We start from the raw sequence: 21,026 nt of genomic DNA on the forward strand, positions 1-21,026 counted from the left end.
TGCTGAGTCCTAGCTGCTAATTCATGCGTAACAATTATTTTAACAGAAACACTTCTCTAAAACAGATTCCTTTAATAAAGTGTGTGGGGAAACAGTTTTCAGAAACAACCATGCGATTCCCTGCAGTTAGGAGTATGCTCACAGTAATGAAGAAGAAAGTTAGAGTTTCTATAAAGGAACAATCCAACGGAAAATGTACAAAAGCTAAGTCTGAAGCTGCTGCCCCGGTTAGCAGTGGAGGGAAGCCCACCTGCAAACCCTGCCCTCCAGGCACGGTTTAGTCTTCACAAACATAGTAAAACAGTGCAGGCTAAATTCCACACACAAAATATGCCATTTTGCTTGACCGGGGCTGTCTGCAGGAGGAGGAGAACTTTCTGCTTTCATTTCATCTCAGGGCTCCCAGGGGCAGCACAGCGATGGTTTGCTGCTGTTGCTGCTGCTCTATAGCATCCTCTGAGGACACCTCCCTTCAGCATCGTCATCCCCTCTCCCAGGGCCTCATTTCTCTTCTAAAAATTGGTGCCTCAGCCCCTGGACATCTCAATATAATTTCTGCCAACTGCAGAAAATACCCATAGCATTAGCATGGACCTGTTAAATTACAGATTCAAAGGCAACTCCTTCATAGAAAATTGCTAGAGGTTGGAAAGACACTGATTTCAGAGAAGCATCTCTGCACAGAGTGGGAGGAAGGAGACCAACCGTCCTCCCAGCGTGGTGGTGCGACAATGTGCAAAATGGTAAAAACCCCTGAAAAGTAGATCCCATTTCTCTAACAGCTCATGTTTCACAGACATCACTTTTAGGCAGTTTTTATAACAACAGGGGGCAAAACAATGGTATGACTGAAAAACTACACCAATTTAAACTTGATTTTCCTCTTTGGATACTCATTTCGCAATCAACAGCATGTGACAAACATCGGTACTGATGAGAAAGGCAACAGCTAGTGCACGGCTACTCACCCACTCTCCAGAGGGTTTATTTTTAAACCAGCATTACTGCAGGTAGCACTGTCTTTGTGTATTTTCAGGTTAAACTGTAAATCCTGCTGAGGAGTTTAGGGCCAAATTGAGTCTAGTTATCACAGCAGGGGAAGGATATTTCATCTACCAGCATTGGGGATGGCTCCACAGGAGAAGACAGGGGTCATCTGCTGGGAGAGCAGAGCGGAGCCTTGGCCCCATCCTGGTGATGCTGCCACGGATGGAGGCGGCGATGGAGCAGACACAGTCTGGAGACCCCGGGGGTGGGAGGCACAGGGGTGTCCAGATTGACCCTCTGCGCTGCTCCTGGAGACGTGCAAAAATGTCTGGCTTCAAAGCTTTGGTGGTAAAAAACAAACTGCAGCCTCAGCAAGGTAAAATAAGTATCAAAGTTAATCTCTAATTAGAGATGTTATTCTATAGGTGCTTATAAATCAGCTGAAAGGTAAGATAAGAATTGCCATTCTCTTTGCTGGGGACAGTCCCGGCTTGCTCATCCCACCCTACCAATGGGACTGTAAAAGAACACATCCGGACATCACTTAGCAAAAAATTACAAACAGAAGGGGAAACCTAACTTAGTCTTTTTATTCCTGAACTCATTTCCACCAGCGTTGCTCATTTTGAACAGGTTTGACAAGCTGGCCCTTTTCTTCATTACCAGCCTTTGGTTAAGCAAAAGCAAACCCTAAGACAGTCGACGAGCCACAAGTCAGGTGAAAGCTGGCGCTCTCCAAGGTCACCCACACGTGGCGATAGACTGGGGGCTTCTGCAAAGACATTTCTGGTGGGAAGCCATTGGGACTCAGCTGCCCAAAAGCACAATCCTTTGGACATCTACCACACTCGACAGTCAATAGAAGGGGAGGAGGAACAGATCTGAAAGCCCTTGGGCCGTTACCTGCACAGGGCATGGAGTACAAGCGTAGTCCAGATGATCAGGAGTAGCTGCTAGCAAGTAAGATTAGCACTAGCAGAGGCCACCAAAATAAATCTTAATACATAGTCCTCCAAATACACACTCCTGAGAAGGGTATGCAAATGTTGTGCAGAACAGGCTGGCGAGCTTCTCTAAGGAAGGGCATCGATGCTGCTTCGCACTGGGGACAGACAAGCTCTTGAAGCCTTTCCTGGGACTCAACTTTGTGATTTTATGCCTACAGAGATTGAGTATAAATGCATCTTTCAGCACCTGTGTGCACTAATGTTCCATTTCGTAAATTATTTCACAGTCAGTAGAAATAATTTGGCAAGGACGCTCATTAAAAGCACATCCTGCTCACGGTGTGCCACTCTGCACTGAGCTATACTACTTTCCTGCCCGCAGCCAAGAGCTGCTCAGCACCTTCAAAGCATGCCAAAGAGAACGGGAGCTGAGCAGGCGGAACAACTTGCAAATTCATCACTTTCTGAGGGGTATGGTCCAACTCTGGTGCCACTAAAAATCAATACAAGTTTTATCTTCGACTTAAACAGAAGCAGGATCCGGGCCATAGTAAACAGCTTTAATCACATGTCTGAATGGGTGGGTACATCTCTAAACTGCAGCATCAGAGCTGCACTTCTTTCCAGGCATAACTTCTTATTGATTTCAGCATTATTTCTGAACAGAAAGTGTGGTACAGTGAATAAAATTGTCAAGCTAAGCCCCATCCCCTAAAATAAAAAGCACGTAATTTAATCTAGTTCAGCTGTGTTTTCGTATGTCATTTTGCAAAAGCCATTATTAGAATCCATACTCAGAGTTTAAAGCTTTTTTTATTTTCTGAGAGCCTGTTTGCTATAAGCACAGGGTTTAGGGTATCAATAATCCAGATTCTGTTACTGTGGCAAAGCAGATTCCTTACTTTGCAAAAATATGTTCAATTTCAGAGACAACTAGCATGGGGGGGGAAGAACAAATTTGAAATGCAAATGATATATCACAAAGCAAGTATTGGGGGAAAATATTAGCACTTTTATCGTAATGAGTTTGTAACCTAAATACATATTTCAAGGATTAAATTGCTGACCCTCTCTGACCTCCACAGGAGGTTGAATAGCTAGATCGCAGTTTAATCTTCAGTGAAAACGCCGGAGAAGAATAATACAGCCCTTGAAGAACGAATGAATGTGTATTAATGATGCCCCAGGATTCAGAATTTAACCCTTAAGAGGAGGGGAAAAAAAAAGCTCAAAACCCCAGACATTAGTCTCAAAAGACTCAGCAATAACTTTCCTTAGAAATAAAAATGAGATAACACAAAAATCACACCAATCAGGCTAGAAAATAAGGGAATGCTCGGACAAAGGGGGAAGCTATGGACGGGTTAAGCAGTACGGTCCTGACTCTAACCAAACGGCTTTCCACAGTTAAATCGTAACATGTGACATAGCAGGGCGTAAGAGACCAAGCTGAAGTGCCGGAGCTGGGTCGGAGACTGCACGTGCTATCTAGGGGCCAGACAAGGGTGTAAATTCAAGGAAAAAAACTTGATAAAAGGGAAAAACCCTGAGAGACCAACTGAGAGCACACAAGCTTAAAAGAGCTCTCCAGTGGCTAGAAAGGGTCCTCCCCATACAGTGCTTATGTTATTCCACGCAGAACCTACAGAAGGCCATTCAAAAATGGTCTCGTTTGGAATAAATCTACATATAGGCAAGTAGTTATATTAAGCAGTGCTACTGCATCCACATGTCTTGGACGTCAAGGCTGAAAAACACACATTACTAATACAGATGCCCCTTTTTATTGGTTCTTAGAGGCAGAGCTTTTGTAATAAATGTAAACCACTCTGTATTTCCTAATTCAGCTAATTCGGGTTGCAATCCCTTTGATTATACAAGACAAAATAACGTACTGAAAGCACAGAGCCTACCTTGATAAATGCTAATTTTTTTTATTTAATCCAAATGTTTCTAATCTGATTATGCTGTTTTAGCAATCTAAAATAAATTTTAGGAATCAAAAATAATACATTTATTCAAGTTCCCCATCATTATTTTAACTGGAAAAGAAAGAGCTTTCTTTTTGAATTCAATCTTCTTAATTAAGAATCAGTCAAACTAAATTTGTATTTGGTCAACTAGAAAACTTAAAAGATTTTTGCCAGATATATCATTCATCGAGGTAGATAAATTAATCAGAATTTAATAAACACTGTGCATCTGAAGCAAAGATATAATGTTAAAGGTTTCTTATTTTTTGTGCAGAATTCTCCATGTTTGCAAGCTCTTGGTTAATAGGCACCTAACAATTTAAACAAGCAAGGAAGCTGATGTATTTCCACTCAAGCTGTCCGTGGCTACTGCACTTGCCAGCACCAGGATCCTCCCTCCTAGTCCCATATTCTGAACTTCGAAGCATGGGACCAGCGTCTAAGGAGCTGCAACCTGGTACTCAGCATGTCCTTAAACGATTGACCTCAGCAAACAGTACGACCCCAGCCAAGGGGGTGCTGAAGTGCTTTGCTCTGAATAATGATGCTTCCCAGTCTCACCCTGATAGCTAGCAGAAGGCCACGATTTGTAGGACAGAGCCTGCTGTGAAACACGTGGTCTCCAGAGAAGCAGACCAACGCAATATTTATGAAGCGATCACCTTGACATACTGAAATCTGGAGTGATGAGATTGGTCTTGAGGAAGCTGTTCATTACCCATCCACAGTGAAAATGCACCTTCAGTCACGGAGAAACACAAGCAGGTCAGAAGCAAACAGATAATATATTGTAAACTACACAGGGAGGCAAAGGGCTTGCCTTAACTCACAGTAATACTTCTCATTACAAATCACTTCGCTATATTGTGTGAACCTGGCATTTATTGGCATTTTTACCTTTTTATTTTTGTAGCTGGAGCACATCTGAAATAGTCTATTCTATTCTATCAGCTTCTCTTACCAGTCGGTCAAAAGCATCTTTCATTAAGCTGTACTGAAAGCCCAGCTCACCGTTACTGATAGCTTCATGTCTGGGAACGGATTGCCTTGAACTCCTGCACATGCTTGCAAGGATACTTCATAGTAGGTCCTGCTGTAATTACTAAGCTGCTATGTACACCCCTCCCAGGACAACAGCACAGAGAAATCAGAGAAATGATGGATGAACAAGCCCGTGTATCTATTCTCTGCCTTCACCTTCGCAACTACATGAGAAAAAAGATGACCCGTGGTCCTGCATTATCATTTGCCCACTCTTACAGACTTTATCCTGTACCTCAAAATAGCTTTTCGTAATTTCATATAATGCTAATTCACATCAAGACCTGTGTCTTTTGTTATCCTTAGCTTTCGACAAGAAGCTGCAACTCTGAATTTAACCCAAAATAAATATGAAGCAGCCTGTTTTCCCTTTTACACAGAGTTACAAAATATCACCCACACCTGAAAGTACTTGTACCTAAGTACTGAAATGTAAGACTTGCAAAAACTGTCATTGTGAATTTATTCCTTATAAAGAGTATACTCCTTCAAATATTTTGAAGCTTTATTTCTCCAAGGAAAGGAAAAATCAATGGTGAGATCCCATTTGCCAGGTACTTTCCTAGGTGGCCTCTTTCTCAAGAAATAAGGCATTTTACTCTGCATACTACATATAATTTTACCTAAATAATCATTAACCAAGGCATCTATTCCTCATTCACATTTCCCCTCTAAATCCAGGTGTTTTCTCTACTCCATGAACAGCTCAGAGAATACTACATAATGCATTAGAAAAGGTTATTAGAGCAGGCATTGCGCTCTCAGTTTTTCTAGCATGCTGCAGGAACGGAGGCTGCGTTGTTACTTACAAGCAAATTGAAGCTTTGCTTCTCTGCTGACAATCGTTCCAAACGGGTTTGTTGCTACACACTGGTATGTTCCAGTATCTTGGGTTTTATTGGGATTATTGATCAATAGGTTGCCTTCCACCATGCTGTAGCGGTAATCCATACCGATGTCAATACTGGTTCCATTTAACTTCCACCTATAGCACAAAATGCCAAAGTTAAATTCTGCTGATATTAACGAATACTCTTGGGTATTTGAAAATACAACATGTAGTAAATAAAGAAAGATTTAAAACACCTTTGACTACTTATTAAAAAAAAAAGCGTGAAAATGCAAATTTCCTGCACAGTATTGAAATATTCCAGTATTTAACTGAAAGAGCAATATCCTTGACATGTATTTCAGCCTCTGATATGATTAATGCTTCTGTAGTTGCTAGTGCTGCTGCTCTTTGGAATTAATCATTTTGCAAGGGGAAGTCCCAGAAACAGGATCTTTAAACCATTCAAGTCCAACGAGGTTTCTTTTCCCCTCTCGACTTGCTAGCTGTTTGTTTTTAAATTTAAGAAAATTCACATGCAGTAGATGTTGTCACAAAATGGGGCACTGAGAAATTCCAGCACCAGGTTGCCCCAGTTATAGCAACCCTCATCCCCAGCAGCCCTGGGTGAAGCATGCGAAGGAGCCACAGCCACATAGCAGCTCCCTTTACCAGAATGCACAGAGAAACAATTTGAGTATGTTTGCACCAGTGAATCAACACAGTTTATTGCATTAAATAGTTGGTTGTGTCAGAAGACGGCACGGTGGCTGAGGTCTGACGACTCTAATCGGTTTGAGAGTGGCATTTACTTTGGTGAACAAAATGAGAAAGGCACTAAAGGAAAAAAACCAGCAGCCTAAATGATTTACAGCAACAGCATCACCACAGTATATAGCATCTTTTTCGTAAGGATCTCAAAGCAGTTACTAAAGCTGAAAACAATTAAGAGCTTTTTCCATGTTTGTGGAAAAGGATGGTTAATCTGGGAGCCAAGACTACCTACAATCCCTTCATAACCTTTTTGTTAACTCTTACCCAATTTTTGCAATTGTGTTGCAATAAGGAGTGATTTCCTGATGCCTGTGTTTTGTTATCAGCATTGTGGTGGACTCCCGGGGCATCACCGAGTCACACCGCGTGACGCATGCAGGAGAGAGGCTCTTAGGGGATACTGCTGTAGCGCGGAGATCATGCTAAAGAATAGTTAAACATTCAACAAACCCAATGGTTGGCCTGGGATTTCCTTTTACTTCGCAGCTCAGCTTCACTTTCTTTTCCTCTGAATCCAAGGGGAAGATCACGCTGTCGGGCTCCTGAAGGAAAACTGGCCCATGTAGTGTGTTGTCGTCTGTGTTAAAGAGAGGAAAAATGTGACAGATACTTGATGGAATCTCTCTGTATCCAGTGTTAAAATATAAAATAGTACCTTACCAGCAGGAAGTCATGTATCATTCGCCTTAGAAAAGATAGGATAATGACACTTTTTTTTAAGAACAGCCAGGTTTTTTTCCAAAAGCCATTGAACCTCACGTGGAGTCAACATTCGGGAAAACATTTGTGCAGTAAATAGAGTACAGATTGAAACTTTATCCAAAGTTCAAACGAAGGGCAACAGGCATATCCTACTGTGATAGCACAGCTCACTTCAAATCAGAATGCCTAGTTTCACTTTTAAACACTGAAATATTTTCTCTGTAAATTAAAAATACTCATTATTAAATACAGCTACAGAAAGCAAGGACTTTCTGTCTTTTAGCTGAATGGAAGGAGTCTTGCTTCATTTTCTGATCATGTTCTGCAGGACAAAGGGCAACTGCACAGGCCATCAGGGTGCTGCTGCTGGTACCAGTGGTTCCCTCACTGGTGAGGGCAGGGACTCGCAGGGCCGTGAGCACGGATGTCACTTTGGCCAAGCAGCCCCACTGCCATCTAGTCTGCTGCCAGAAGACCATCTTGATGGACATGTAGGAAATTTGTGGGTATAGGCGGTCAGAGGAGAATGAATAAATAACATATAAAGATGATGGGATGTACAAAAAAGTAAGAAAGAAAAAGGAATGAACAGAAGACAATGCATCTTCCTGACGGGAGGAGGGTGAGAATGGATGTGTATAGTCCTCATATCCCCCAACACTGGGAAATCAGCTGGATTTATTAGGGACAGAACAATAGCTCTTTACTCCAGGGAGAAAATTCTGTCATCTCCACAGAAGGATTTCAGAGAGACTTTGCCAGGAAGATTATAACGGAGCAACCTCTCCCCCGTGTCTCCTCCCCCAGGCACCACCACAAAAGAGAATGCACTAAGCATACAGTCATATCAGTTGTATTTATTTTTAATTATATGCTAATGATAGCTGACTGAGATTCATCTATTATTCAAAACACATTTCACATAATCTCTAGCTTTAAATTATACCTGTGTGCAACTTACTATTGCTGGCAGGAAAAGATAATAATAACCATAAAGCACACAGGGCTAGATTATGATATCCTGACTTGTTTCTGAGACGCAGGGCTGCATCACTCCTTAAACAGTCTCATTCAGTGTAAGAAAGAATATTACAAGCTGGCCCATAAAGATTATAGCTCCGAGTACTATATTAATGGGTTCAAAACCAGACGAATTAAAATACATTTTAATTTATCCAGTTTTCTAATTGTAAAATACAGAAGCTGGCCTGGTGCTCAGGTGTAGGAGTCCCTTCAACTCCCACAGGCAAGGAGCTTGATTGTGCTGGGACAGGCACAAGCCAGGCCATCCCAGGTAATCCAGTTAGCAAACCGTGCTGACTCAGGTATGTGTTGCATCAGCTGTGTCATCTGCCTCACACCCCATCAAAGGACTCAAGTCACGCTACACTGTCATTTGCTGTTATTTCAATTATGGTGTGTCAATTTATATCATATCACATCACGCTAAAGGTCAGATTCTTGGTCCTCCTCCCGTCACAAGAAAACACACCTTGCATTAAAAAGTAGATAGCTCACCTACTTGAGTTGCGAAACAGACACACAAACAAATCTAAGGGTCCAAATGTGTCCCCATATGTCCAGGACATCACTTGGCTGCAGGATCAGGGCCCAGACTGTTATGGTGTAGCGTCCTGGGGTGAGACACTGGTCTTCAAGGTATAACAAAACTGGTCCACGTGATGCAATGGGGTGTTTGATAGGGAGTTACATTTGTAAGAAACATTACAATCTGCCTATATAATTAGTAAACAAAATACAATTTAGAAAACACATCAGACAAAAAGTAGGGAACTACGAAGGCAGAAATAGTCACAAATAGGTGAAAAGACCAAATAACTTGATTTGCCTAAGGTAAAACAGAAGCTCACGGAAGATCAAATGAAACCGCTTTCCAAATATTACAACATCTGCTGCTGACACTGTTTAACATTCAACTTTTATATGGCAAAAAAAAGCTTGCTCTTCCTGTTAGCCAGCAAGAAGAAAAGCCCTGGTGCGACTACTACTTGGCTTTCAAGAGAACAGCGTTTGGGTCAGGCAGGGAGAAGTTCTGAAAGCAGCTGCCAGCATATCAAGGGAACAGAAGAGGAGGAAAAACCTTGCAACACTGGGTAGATAAAATTATTTTGAGTGCCTTTCTTCTTTCTCTTATTGCTGCCTGTGTATAACCAAGATAAGCAAGTCCAAACTATTTAATCATCAGCCTGTAGAGTCCTTCTGCTACAGTGTAATGCGTGATTGAAATCGCTGCAGCCCAGATCCTAATGCACTGTGTGACAAGAGTTGAGCCACAGTACCTTACAGAAGAGGAGGATTTGGTTCAAAGAACACTAAATATTCACTAATAAATAAAACAAACTGCCGTCTAGATTCTTACAGGCAGAAAACTAAAAGTACCTGTACCACATATTGTCCATTTTTTACTAACTTACAATGTTACTGCGTAGAAACAGATGTCAGATGTTTAGTGTCAGCACAGGCAAATGCATTTGCTCTATTACAGTCTCTGGTTTTGTGGGAGCAAAGTTTTGCTACCCAGATAACTTCGAAATGTGAATTTTACACTGTGGTGGTTTTTTTTTTAAATAAAAGCAGTAACTCCATTTCTACTGCGGTAATGTTCAGGGACTTGCAATCATGAAGCAACAATAACACATTTTTAGTTTATCACTGATGAACACTACTAGCCGCTTGATCCACAGAAGCCCACCAATGTCAGAAGGAGGCTCTTTCCTGAGCTCAGCAGGCTTTTCCCTTGCCCTTCTTACGAGACTGTGTGCTCTCTTAGGCTCTCTTTTGGCCATTTCATCTAACAGAACAATAAAGCAATGCATACATGTATATATACACATGAAAGCTGCTCAGTTATTTTAGCTCACTTTGCTCTTTAGCATTTTCAGCAGCTACTGTGTAACCTGTCCTACTCCTTACACGTTTGTTACTGTCCTGGGAAAATACAGTAAGTAACCTTCCCGGACAAGCTAACTGTTAAGACACTCTCCAGTGACAGATTTTATTTTTCTGAGTTACGTTTCTTTTGCTCGAGCCTGAAATGAGTTAACCCAGAATGAACACTGAGCTGCCCTCAGTTTAAGACAAGTTGCAAACAAGATTGGTTACCAAAAAGTATTTTTTTCCCCCTGTCAGATGAAACAAATGTACTACTGTTCTGGGTCTGCCTCCTTTGAGAGAACTGTATTTCTTTCAGTAAGATGCAGGATATAGGAAATTTCAGTATATTTCATGATAAAAGAAACATTTTTAAACACAGTACGAGGTGTATGCCCATATGCTGTTGGACAAAATGTGACAATTCAGAAGAACATTCTGCTATCCTAGCTTCTGCTGAGATACATACATATATTTTTTCCTAGTGAATCACAAAATCTATTAAAAATGCCAGATCAACTTAAATACATTCCAAATGAAGAGTATATTTTCTGTGTCCCTCCAGTACCCCCCAAACCTGAGAGCCAGCACAGCTGGTAGGATGCTAAATGCTTGTCATCTTTGTGCGCTTTTGAGGAATTGGAACATGAAGAATGTCAGCTGAGGTTAATTCACGCGAACAGGTGAAACCATTCCTATTCTCCCTGAACATTAAGCCTGGTGACGGGTATCATTACCTAAATAGAACTGCTTTAAATTTCATTGAAAGTTATGGCCAATTTGAGAGACGGTTTAATTGAATATTCCACACTGTAGGGAAAGATAATAACTAAACTGAAGAGAGAATTCTTGGAGTATATCCAGTATAAATAACAAAAATCCTTTCCTTGTTTGCTGCCAAGGGAATTGGTTTCTGCTACGTATGCTGGTGTGTTTTCACACGGCGCTACAATTCGGTATTTCTACAATACAAAACTGCACCTCGGGAAGAGCAACTCTTCAGGAAACTGGGAAGTGAAATGGATAGGACAGCTCAAAGGCATCGCTGATTAACACAACAGCTTCCTCCTGAGCAGGAAAAGATTAAATTGGATGGCTTCCTCTTTATTTTTTGCCTATCACTTCTATGAACATCAAATGCACACACAAATGGTGCTAATGGCTTTGAAATTATAAGAAAGAAATTTTTACACCAGATAGTCCTACTACAAATAATTCTGTAGACTTCTCAATGAACAAGACCTGCTAAAGGTGCTTCCTATTCAAAAGAAACAAAAAATGTACTTAAAAAAGGAGATTTCAAAAGTCCTGTATGAAGTGTTATTTTTATAGGAAGCTCTGCATCTCTGGAGACAATCACCAGCCTTTCTCCACCATTGGGCTATCAATCGTTCCTGTCTACTACTGCACCACGGCTGACCAACATGTTTAAGAAAGGATTAAGAAAGAGAACAAAACAACAACAAAAATCAGATACTTCCATCAGGAGCAAAGCTGAAACAAATTAGGAGGCTCCTTCCCTCATTCTCATCATCACCACCCCATCACTGCATAAGATGCACTTTCTGCAGATCCACTGCAATACTCCGAGCCATGGGAGCAAAACACCCTCCCCGAGATCTTGTCCCAGACATGCCCTGCAGCCTTGCTTTCGGGCTGAGAAGCTGCATGAGTAAGAGAGCCACCACCTCTCCCGACCCCTTGCAGCACTAGGCTGCAGGACTGGGCTTGTTTTGCAGCACCCTACAGGTCTCCAACAAGGACTGCGAGCTAGATGGCTCCTCCCGCTGTCACCTCTCTTTTCTGACATACTTTTATTTCCCAGGTCGCTGCTGTACCAAGTACGAATGCAGTTAAAGTGGAAAGCCATGCCTGACAGGTGACATCTGACAGGCAGGCATCTGATACCCGAGTTCAAAAGCAGTGTCAGATATTCCTCAGAGACAGTAACGCAGCCATAAAAATCCAGAAGCTCAGAAGACAGGAAGAAATAAATCTTCACTCTTGTAAATGACAGCATGGAAGAGGTCCAGAATTTGAAATGGAGGCAGTGATGGTCTGACGACCCTATTTACGAGTGACCCAAGTATCTGGAGCAGTTTGAATTAAAGGCAGGGTTAAACACATACACCCCGACACGAGCGTGCTCTGACCTCTGAGGGAAGGCCGGGGTCCATCAGTTAGGGGAGGTCAGGAGCCAGCCCACCAGCTGACTCTGCCCGGGTCCTGCGACGCCGGAGCTCAGGAACCAACGTGCAAATGCCAACCGCGGGTCAGGCTCCAGCTCGGGGAGTTCATCTGTGAAGCCTCTCATTCAGTCTGCCTGCCTGTACCACAGCAGTATCATCATTTCACCTATTTAAATGCCACATGATTAATTATAGCAAATGTCATCAAGTTAGCACTTTTCAAATAAAATGTTGTTACCTGATCCGTACATGCAAAAGCAAGCAAGTTTTCCCTGTGCCTTGTTTACTGGGTCTAGACAGCCGGGAGGAGGCAATTCCCAATGCAGTGTAATGAGTGACTTGTCCTACGACAAAAACCTTATTTAATAGAATGTAATTTGTGTTCTTTTAGTAAGTCAACAGCACGATTATGATCACAGATGTTCTCTCCAGTACACAATAAAAGCACATTTCTCCATTACTGCAGAAAATCACAAGTTTCTTCACCAAGCAGCCTTCTCCCTGAGTCATCACAGCTGACATCAGGAAAATAAACAGATAAACTTGCACTGCTCTGTTAAGGATGATATCAGCCCACGATAAAGCCATGAATAATTATAAGACAACAACAGTAATAATAGTAAATACAACAGAAGAGCACTGGGGCATCTGCAGGTCCTCTGCCCAAAGATCAGTTACAAAAGATAACACAGAACCAGCTGCCTGTTCATTAATGATCAGGTTATTTGTTGATCTCCAGTGCTGAAATAGTAGAAACAACCAAAAGGATATTTTTGAAAGATACTTTTAAATACATAAATAATAGTCAGGCTTCTTCTGATGTCTTATAAGTTAAGCTCTAGCCCTGAGGAAATCATTCAGCAGAGTTATATATCCAGCCCTAGAAACACAGGATTATGACAGGAAATTAAAATACTGTCCCTACCTAGCTAACAATACATCTATTGTTACCATTGGGCAGTAATAAAAAAAAAAAAGAGGCACATTTTTCTTCTCGAAGTAACAAAGACATACATTCTGTTTTTAGGAGATGAATAACATCACAATTTCACCAGGGTTCTCAAAAGCTGCTGCATAACATCTATTCTGAATGTGTTCAAACATGTACTGTCACCAGGAATAAGGACACTAAACCTGCATTATCTAAAAACCCACTGTAAAATGTTTGTTCCTCTGGACTTAACTATGATTTAAATAATGATCTATGAACTAAATGACCTTTGTTGTTGTTGTTGTGCACATGCAACTCTCACGAATTTGAGCTGTGACCAGAAATCCACCCTCCAGGATGCCACCAGCACGTCGCTGAACCAAGCCCAGGTCAAAATCCAGGACTTAGCTCTTCAGTCGCTGGATACATTGTCCTCGCTTACTTCCTTCATTCTCCCCTAAGACCATCGCCATAACAACTCATGGTGCTGTGTCATTACTTAATTGGTCAAATCTGCTGGTACAAGAATAAAAATAGTCACACCCTCACATTAGCTCCTGTTCGTTTTGTTTCACCAGTGTATACAGAGACAAAGTGATCATAGCATCCAAACACTGGGGCTACTAAAACTCCTCTGTGAATGGAAGCGAAATGACAGGGATGTTGGACATCACCTGCAGGGGCTGTGCTCATTCACATAAAACTCCTTGCTACGCACTTCACCAGCTGTAGTTGAACATCTTGAAAATGACACTTACTTGCCAATGCAAACATTGTCATTTTGCTACTCTGCTTTTGAATACTGTGTATTTAAGAATCGAGTTCACAGCGTCTCAGATGACTGGATTATATACAGCCTTAGATAAAATACTGGTGTTTGATGTGTTTCACAGTTTACGTATTTTTTAATTCTTTCAACTCAGGACATGACATACTTTCAACCGAAGAGGTCAGTCAATGACAGAGAAATTGGTCCTTAAGGGAGACACAATTGATGCTCATGGTTTACTCCATCCATGGCACTCATCTTAACCACTGAAACAGCAGCTCTGAGACATCTTGCCTCAATCCATTATCCTCATCCATCAACAGGCATGCAGGTGGCCTGTCACAGACGCAGCAGGGGTAGCAGCCACATCCCACGCCTGATGAATTGCGTTCTCGGGTTCGCGTAGTCCCGTGCTGTTGGCAATGGTGGCTTCTGGAGAGGTTTGTAACCTCCCAGGAAAGCACAGGCAAAGTCAAGCCATGAGGACTGTTCCCAAGGTCTACAAATCCTGACTGCACCTGTATCTTGTAGCTAGAAATTGATACCGGGCTGATTTTTTTCCATCCCTGTTGAAAACAAGTCCTGAATGCAATGGGCAAAGACTATGGTTCAGGCTGAAAATGGCTTTTGCCTAGTAAGAGACCTAAATCTGTGAAATTCTTTCAGAAAGCTGTTGCCAACACCCTAGACTATTAGAAACCTTTATGTTTGCACCTGGTGCTTTGACACTACCATCACCTCTGACCAAGCCCAAGTACAGCACATCACTGGGCACAGAAGTTGCCTTCAACTATTTTTCAACCTCCTCCCAAAGTCTGCAGATCCCTCCAGTGTCGGATGTTCTCGTATAGAGCTATTTGTGGATATGGTATTATAAATGTTTTAAAGGTCTGTACTCATTACCTATTGATTTATTAGTAAAATTTAAGGTGTTGATATAATTGCTGTCTTCCAAGAACACATATCATTACTGTTAGAACTTCAGTTGTCTTGAGTATGACAGAGACTATAAAGCGGATATAAAAAAAAAAAGCAGAAGTAGTAGGTCTGTGTGCATATTTTAAAGCCAGGTATTTCCTTTCTGCAGTACCACCCTGAACATCAATTGATTTTAATCTTTTATGTAATAAGGAAGGTGTGTAAAAGCCAGGCTAACAAACGCTATCCTCTCCACCCCACCAGCGGACAGTAAAAAGTTATGAAATACTCATATTGAAAAAGCCTCTTTCCTTTAAAAACCTGGAGCCTTCGAAAAGAGAAGTCCCTGGGGCAATAACCTATAATCTCTGTATCATCTATTGCTTGAAAAACAAAGACAACTCTGGCAATGTGTACAGGCTCTCAATTGATTGAGGAGCCCAACTCTGCAGAAATCTTCAAGGTGAAAGGAACTCTCTCTGGCGCATTGCTTCAAGGTGAAGCCCGTTTTTTTGTTTTCAGGTTTAAGTACATTAGCCACTGACAGAAGTAAAGCTGATTCCTGCCAACTTTTTATCCAGCTATTTACAGAGAGGTTTAGGCAATGGATTCCCTTCTCAAATATTTGTGAATAAGCAGATCGAATTACCAGCGCCTCTTGAGCGATGCAGTACTGCTCCTGGGTAGCAGCGAGCAAGGGATAATCAGTCTGGCACACTTCGAGGGTAAGACCAGGAACCTAATTTGCACTATGTCACTGGTCAGAAAATGCACGTATGGTGGTTCAGTTTGTCAAGGGGGCACTGTAAATCTGCTTGTCCTGGGTCATGGGCACACATTTTGCAATTACGGCAAGAAAACACAACACTGTATACAAGAGAATACATCAGGGATGAGTTTGACATTTAGTTGCACAGTACTAAGAGAAGCAGTGCTGAGAGCTGTCGTAACAAGCCCTTGCTTATGCCCAGAGCAGGCGGTGCTGCTGAGCAATTATGGGAATATCAGGAATGCTTTCCCAGGAGGAGACTAGCATTCAGCTAGCATGCATGACTTGCTGCCAACAGACAGGCACAAAACTTTTAAAACATGAACAAAGCAGAGGGTAAAAGAGCTGTTTGTTTACTCAACGATACACACACTTCTCCTTGTCTTTTAGTTTTGGCAGTATCTGAACATTTCCATATCCCTGGGACAACACTGTAATAGGACAGCGGTGATGAAGTTTCATCATCTCCACCTGTTGGAGTTGTGTCTTCTCCCAGTACTAGTCACCTGAAGGTGCTGGTCAGATGCAGTTAAGGTGTGCAGCTTTTACTTAATTGACAACTGTTTAACAGACATGAGTGTATGAAAGCAGAGACTGTTCTAACACAGCCGTGGGTCTGCCTATGGGTCTACCCATCACTGAACATTTGGAAGAACAAGGTACCTCTCTTGGACAACTTCAAAAATCTCTCCCGTGGCTTCTTTCTGCCTCTGGTTCCTGCAGAACCACAGGCAAATGTAGAGAAGAGCTATTTTATTTTCATCTAGAATAGTCTACATTGTATTAGAAGCAGTCAGTTTAAATGCCTTCAAAAAATAATTCTGACCTAGCAAGTCTGTTTTTAAAAAACCATGAAGAATAAAGGTAGTGTCCATCTAAATCAAGGCAGCTGAGTTGTTTATTCAACTCCTTTCAATCTTTTAAAAGCATACAAACTTCGCAAAAAAGCAGCTGCTTTTGGGAAAGATTTTTTTAATACGTGAGGGCTATTTTGGAAAAAAAAAAGGCAGAATTAAACTGTAAACACATTCCTGTGAAAAAAGCTTGGGATTTGCAATTTCTCTAACTGAATTTCAATATAAAGAAAGAATAAGAAAGCATAAGGAAAGAGCATATGGGAGATGCGTACGGTTTCTCCCAAGATATACACACATCCATGGCTATGAAGGAAAATACTTGTTCATTTTCAAGCCCTGGGAAGGCTGCAAGGACAACCACACCTATACGTTGGTGGTGGAGCCTTTCACAGTCCTGTCCAAACTCTTCCACTTGGGATATGTGTAGATCCCTACAGCATGTATGTATTACAAGTTCAACATGATGTTTCACACGTGGCCCCACGAGCAAATACTTCATATTCAGTAACGTGGGAATAAGGTGAGTATGAGTTTTGTGTCCTTTCTATCATAGACTACTGGCACAGGCACCTTTTAGCATCTGCCTCATTACAAATATTACACTCTGCATTTTTGTCACTATTTCTAAGTTCAGCCCTTGCCTTAAGAAAAACAGATAATATTTCAATGTAACAAATTACAGTGTAACTGAAAGAATGGTGAGAGACAGAAACCTCATGTTTATAATGTTATATATTTATATTTTTGGCGAAATTGTCAGCATCAGCTTGTAATGGTCTCTGGCTGCCCTGAATGCAAGCCTGATGGTATCCTGGGTATCTGGGGTTTAAACAGAACCAACTTATTCAGGAAAAGAGAATAACCTCTCTTTTAAAGTTACACAAAGAGGTAAATCAAAGCCATTCTTGCAGTCATTGCTGCATAGCCTCTTGAGATGTGCCAGGCATCACACTGCAGAGTATCAAGATGCTGAGCAGGCTCCTGGCCGTGGACAGGAAAACCTCACTAGCTCTTCCCACTGCTACTAAAGCAAGAAAGTGTTTAATCCTCTAAACAGGATCCAATGCTATAATCTCCAGGTGGTTACGTTATATAAATGGATTTAAGGTATTTGAAGTCTGCTGTTGGGACACCAGGCTGGAACCTCAGCTGGTGTAAATCTCCGTAACTTCATTGAAGTCAGTGGAATTGCACCAATTCAGGGCACATTTGAGGAGCTGTCCTTCAATTAATTTTTTTTTTTAAATGCTTCTGTAACCCTCAGCAGAGCAGCACCAACAAAAAGTGTTCCTGGTCTCCCGTGGGCAATTACCTGCACGGAGAAGCTGTAGGGTGCAGGGGAGCTGCTGCAGCTCCGGCTGCCGGGGCACACTAGCCATTGACACCGTGTCCCGCTCTGCACGGCCACCCATAGCACAGGGACCTGCAGCACTCGCATAGACTCCCCAACTCTTTTTCTGAAAGCCACCATTTATCCCCATTTATTCTGCTCAGTCATACCTGCAGAGGGACCAGAACCTCCACGCACACACAGACATGCAAACACAAAATCCCCCACAAATCTGGCATTAAAATTAACGCCGTTGAATGCCAAATTGATGGCAGCTTAAATAAAGTTCCCGGAGTTCAACCAGAGCCAATGAGGAGAGGTGCTATGCTGGACCTTGTTCCACCAAGAAGGAGGGGCTGGCGGGGAACGTGAAGCTCAAGGGCAGCCTTGGCTGCAGTGACCATGAAATGGTGGAGTTTGATCCTCAGGGCAGCGAGGAGGGCACACAGCAAGCTCACTACCCTGGCCTTCAGGAGAGCAGACTTTGGCCTCTTCAGGGATCTGCTTGGTAGAGTACCATGGGATAAAGCCCTGGAGGGAAGAGGGGCCCAGGAAAGCTGGTTAATATTCAAGGATCGCCTCCTCCAAGCTCAGGAGTGATGCATCCCAGCAAAGAGGAAGTTAGCTAAAAAAACCAGGAGGCCTGCATGGATGAACAAGGAGCTCCTGGACAAACTCAAACACAAAAAGGAAGCCTACAGAAGGTGGAAGCAAGGACAGGTAGCCTGGGAGGAATACAGAGCAATTGTCCGAGCAACCAGGGATCAGGTTAGGAAAGCTAAAGCCTTGATAAAATTAAATCTGGCTGGGGACATCAAGGGTAACAAGAAAAGCTTCTATAAGTACATCAGTGATAAAAGGAAGAGTAGGGAAAATGTGGGCCCTCTCTGGAAGGAAATGGGAAACCTGGTTACCCAGGATATGGAGAAGGCCGAGGTACTCAATGACTTTTTTGCCTCAGTCTTCACTGGCAAGTGCTCAAGCCATACTGCCCAAGTTGCAGAAGGCAAAGGCAGGGACTGGAGAATGAAGAACTGCCCACTGTAGGAGAAGATCAGGTTCAAGACCATCTAAGGAACCTGAAGGTGCACAAGTCCATGGGACCTGATGAGATGCATCCGCAGATCCTGAAGGAACTGGCAGATGAAGCTGCTAAGCCACTATCCATCGTATTTGAGAAGTTGTGGCAGTCTGGTGAAGTTCCCCCTGACCGGAAAAGGGGAAACATAACCCCCATTTTTAAAAAGGGGAAAAAAGGAAGACCCGGGGAATTACAGGCCAGTCAGTCTTACCTCTGTACCCGGAAAGATGACGGGGCAGATCCTCCTGGAAACTATGCTAAGGCACATGGAAAATAAGGAAGTAATTGGTGACGGCCAATATGGCTTCACTAAGAGCAAACTGTGCCTGACAAACTTGTTGGCCTTCTACGACAGGGTTACAGTGCTGGTGGATAAGGGAAGAGCAACTAACATCATCTACCTGGACTTGTGCAAAGCATTTGACACTGTCCCGCATAACATCCTTGTCTCTAAATTGGAGAGACATGGATTTGACGGACGGACCACTCGGTGGATAAGGAATTGGCTGGATGTTCACACTCAAGAGTTGCGGTCAACGGCTCAATGTCCACGTGGAGACCAGTGACGAGTGGCGTTCCTCAAAGTTCAGTATTTGGACCAGTGCTGTTTAACATCTTTGTCGGTGACACTGACAGTGGGATTGAGTGCACCCACAGCAAGTTTGCCAATGACACCAAGCTGTGTGGTATGGTCGACATGCTGGAGGGAAGGGATGACATCCAGAGGGACCCTGACAGGCTTGAGAGGTGGGCCTGTGCAAACCTGATGAAGTTCAACAAGGCCAAGTGCAAGGTCCTGCACACGGGTCAGGGAAATCCCAAGCACAAATACAGGCTGGGAGGAGAATGGATTGAAAGCAGCCCTGAGGAGAAGGACTTGGGGCTGTTGGTTGATGAGAAGCTCAACATGACCCAGCAATGTGCACTTGCAGCCCAGAAAGCCAACCATATCCTGGGCTGCATCAAAAGAAGCGTGACCAGCAGGTCGAGACAGACTGTCTGACCAGACAAGACAGACAGGGACCTGTTGGAGCAAGTCCAGAGGAGGGCCACGTAGACAATGAGCGGGCTGGAGCACCTCTCCTATGAAGACAGGCTGAGAGAGTTGGGGTTGCTCAGCCTGGAGAAGAGAAGGCTCTGGGGAGACCTTCCAGTACCTGCAGAGGCCTTCAAAAAAGCTGGAGAGGGACTTTTTACAAGGGTATATAGTGATAGGACAAGGGGTAATGGCTTTAAACTGAAAGAGGGTAGATTGAGATTAGGTATAAGGAAGAAATTCTTCACTGAGGGTGGTGAGGCACTGGCACAGGTTGCCCAGAGAAGCTGTGGATGCCCCATCCCTGGAAATGTTCAAGGCCAGGCTGGATGGGGCTTTGAGCAACCTGGTCTAGTGGAAGGTGTCCCTGCCCATGGCGGGGGGGGTGGAACTAGATGATCTTTAAGGTCCCTTCCAACCCAAACCATTCTATGATATGATTCTATGAACATCAAAAGAGCAACTGGGAGTACAATTTGTACAATCTACCCATGTATTCCTTTAATTTTTAAAAAATATTATGAACTTTTAAGTAATGCAGCAGGAAAAAGGTATCAGTAATAGCTGTCAAAAACCTGACTTTTATGACCTCTTAACACTGCAATTTAGCACCCCCACAAACTGCTCAGGTTGATGGCATTTGTAAGTAAAATCTTTTTTTCTATCTGGTATAACACTACAGGTTAAGCTTTCAAACATTTCTTGCTCACATTTCAGCAGCAGCATGGTGCGGTTGCCCCACTGACAGAGTTCATCTTGAATGCTCCATTTAAATCTCCACCACCCAGTGCAGCTTTGGGAAGAGAAGCTCCTTTTTAAGGTGTTCCTTATAATAGGAGAAAACTGCTGCTGGAAAGAGTCCTTAATGCAATACAAGGCCATCAAAGAGCAGCAATTACCAAAGAACCCAGCCTATCCCAAGGATAAAATTTCAATTTTCTTTGCTTATGGAGACTTCTGGTTCTTCACCCAGAGGATGCTGATACTTCAAACACAAACAT

General features: G+C 42.7%; 1 protein-coding gene across 1 annotated transcript in view; it reads right to left on the reverse strand.

The window, feature by feature from the left end:
• The window catches only part of LOC142415610 (contactin-4), a 194,443-nt gene that overhangs the window by 123,840 nt on the left and 49,577 nt on the right, over positions 1-21,026 (reverse strand). The window contains exons 3-4 of the mRNA XM_075514156.1: positions 7,002-7,128; positions 5,758-5,933 (exon numbers count right to left, since the gene is read on the reverse strand). Of these exons, the coding sequence (XP_075370271.1) occupies positions 5,758-5,933; positions 7,002-7,128 (303 nt within the window). The remainder of the gene's footprint in view (positions 1-5,757; positions 5,934-7,001; positions 7,129-21,026) is intronic.

The sequence above is a fragment of the Mycteria americana genome, chromosome 11, assembly GCF_035582795.1.
Source record: "Mycteria americana isolate JAX WOST 10 ecotype Jacksonville Zoo and Gardens chromosome 11, USCA_MyAme_1.0, whole genome shotgun sequence".
Taxonomy (NCBI): Eukaryota; Metazoa; Chordata; class Aves; order Ciconiiformes; family Ciconiidae; genus Mycteria; species Mycteria americana.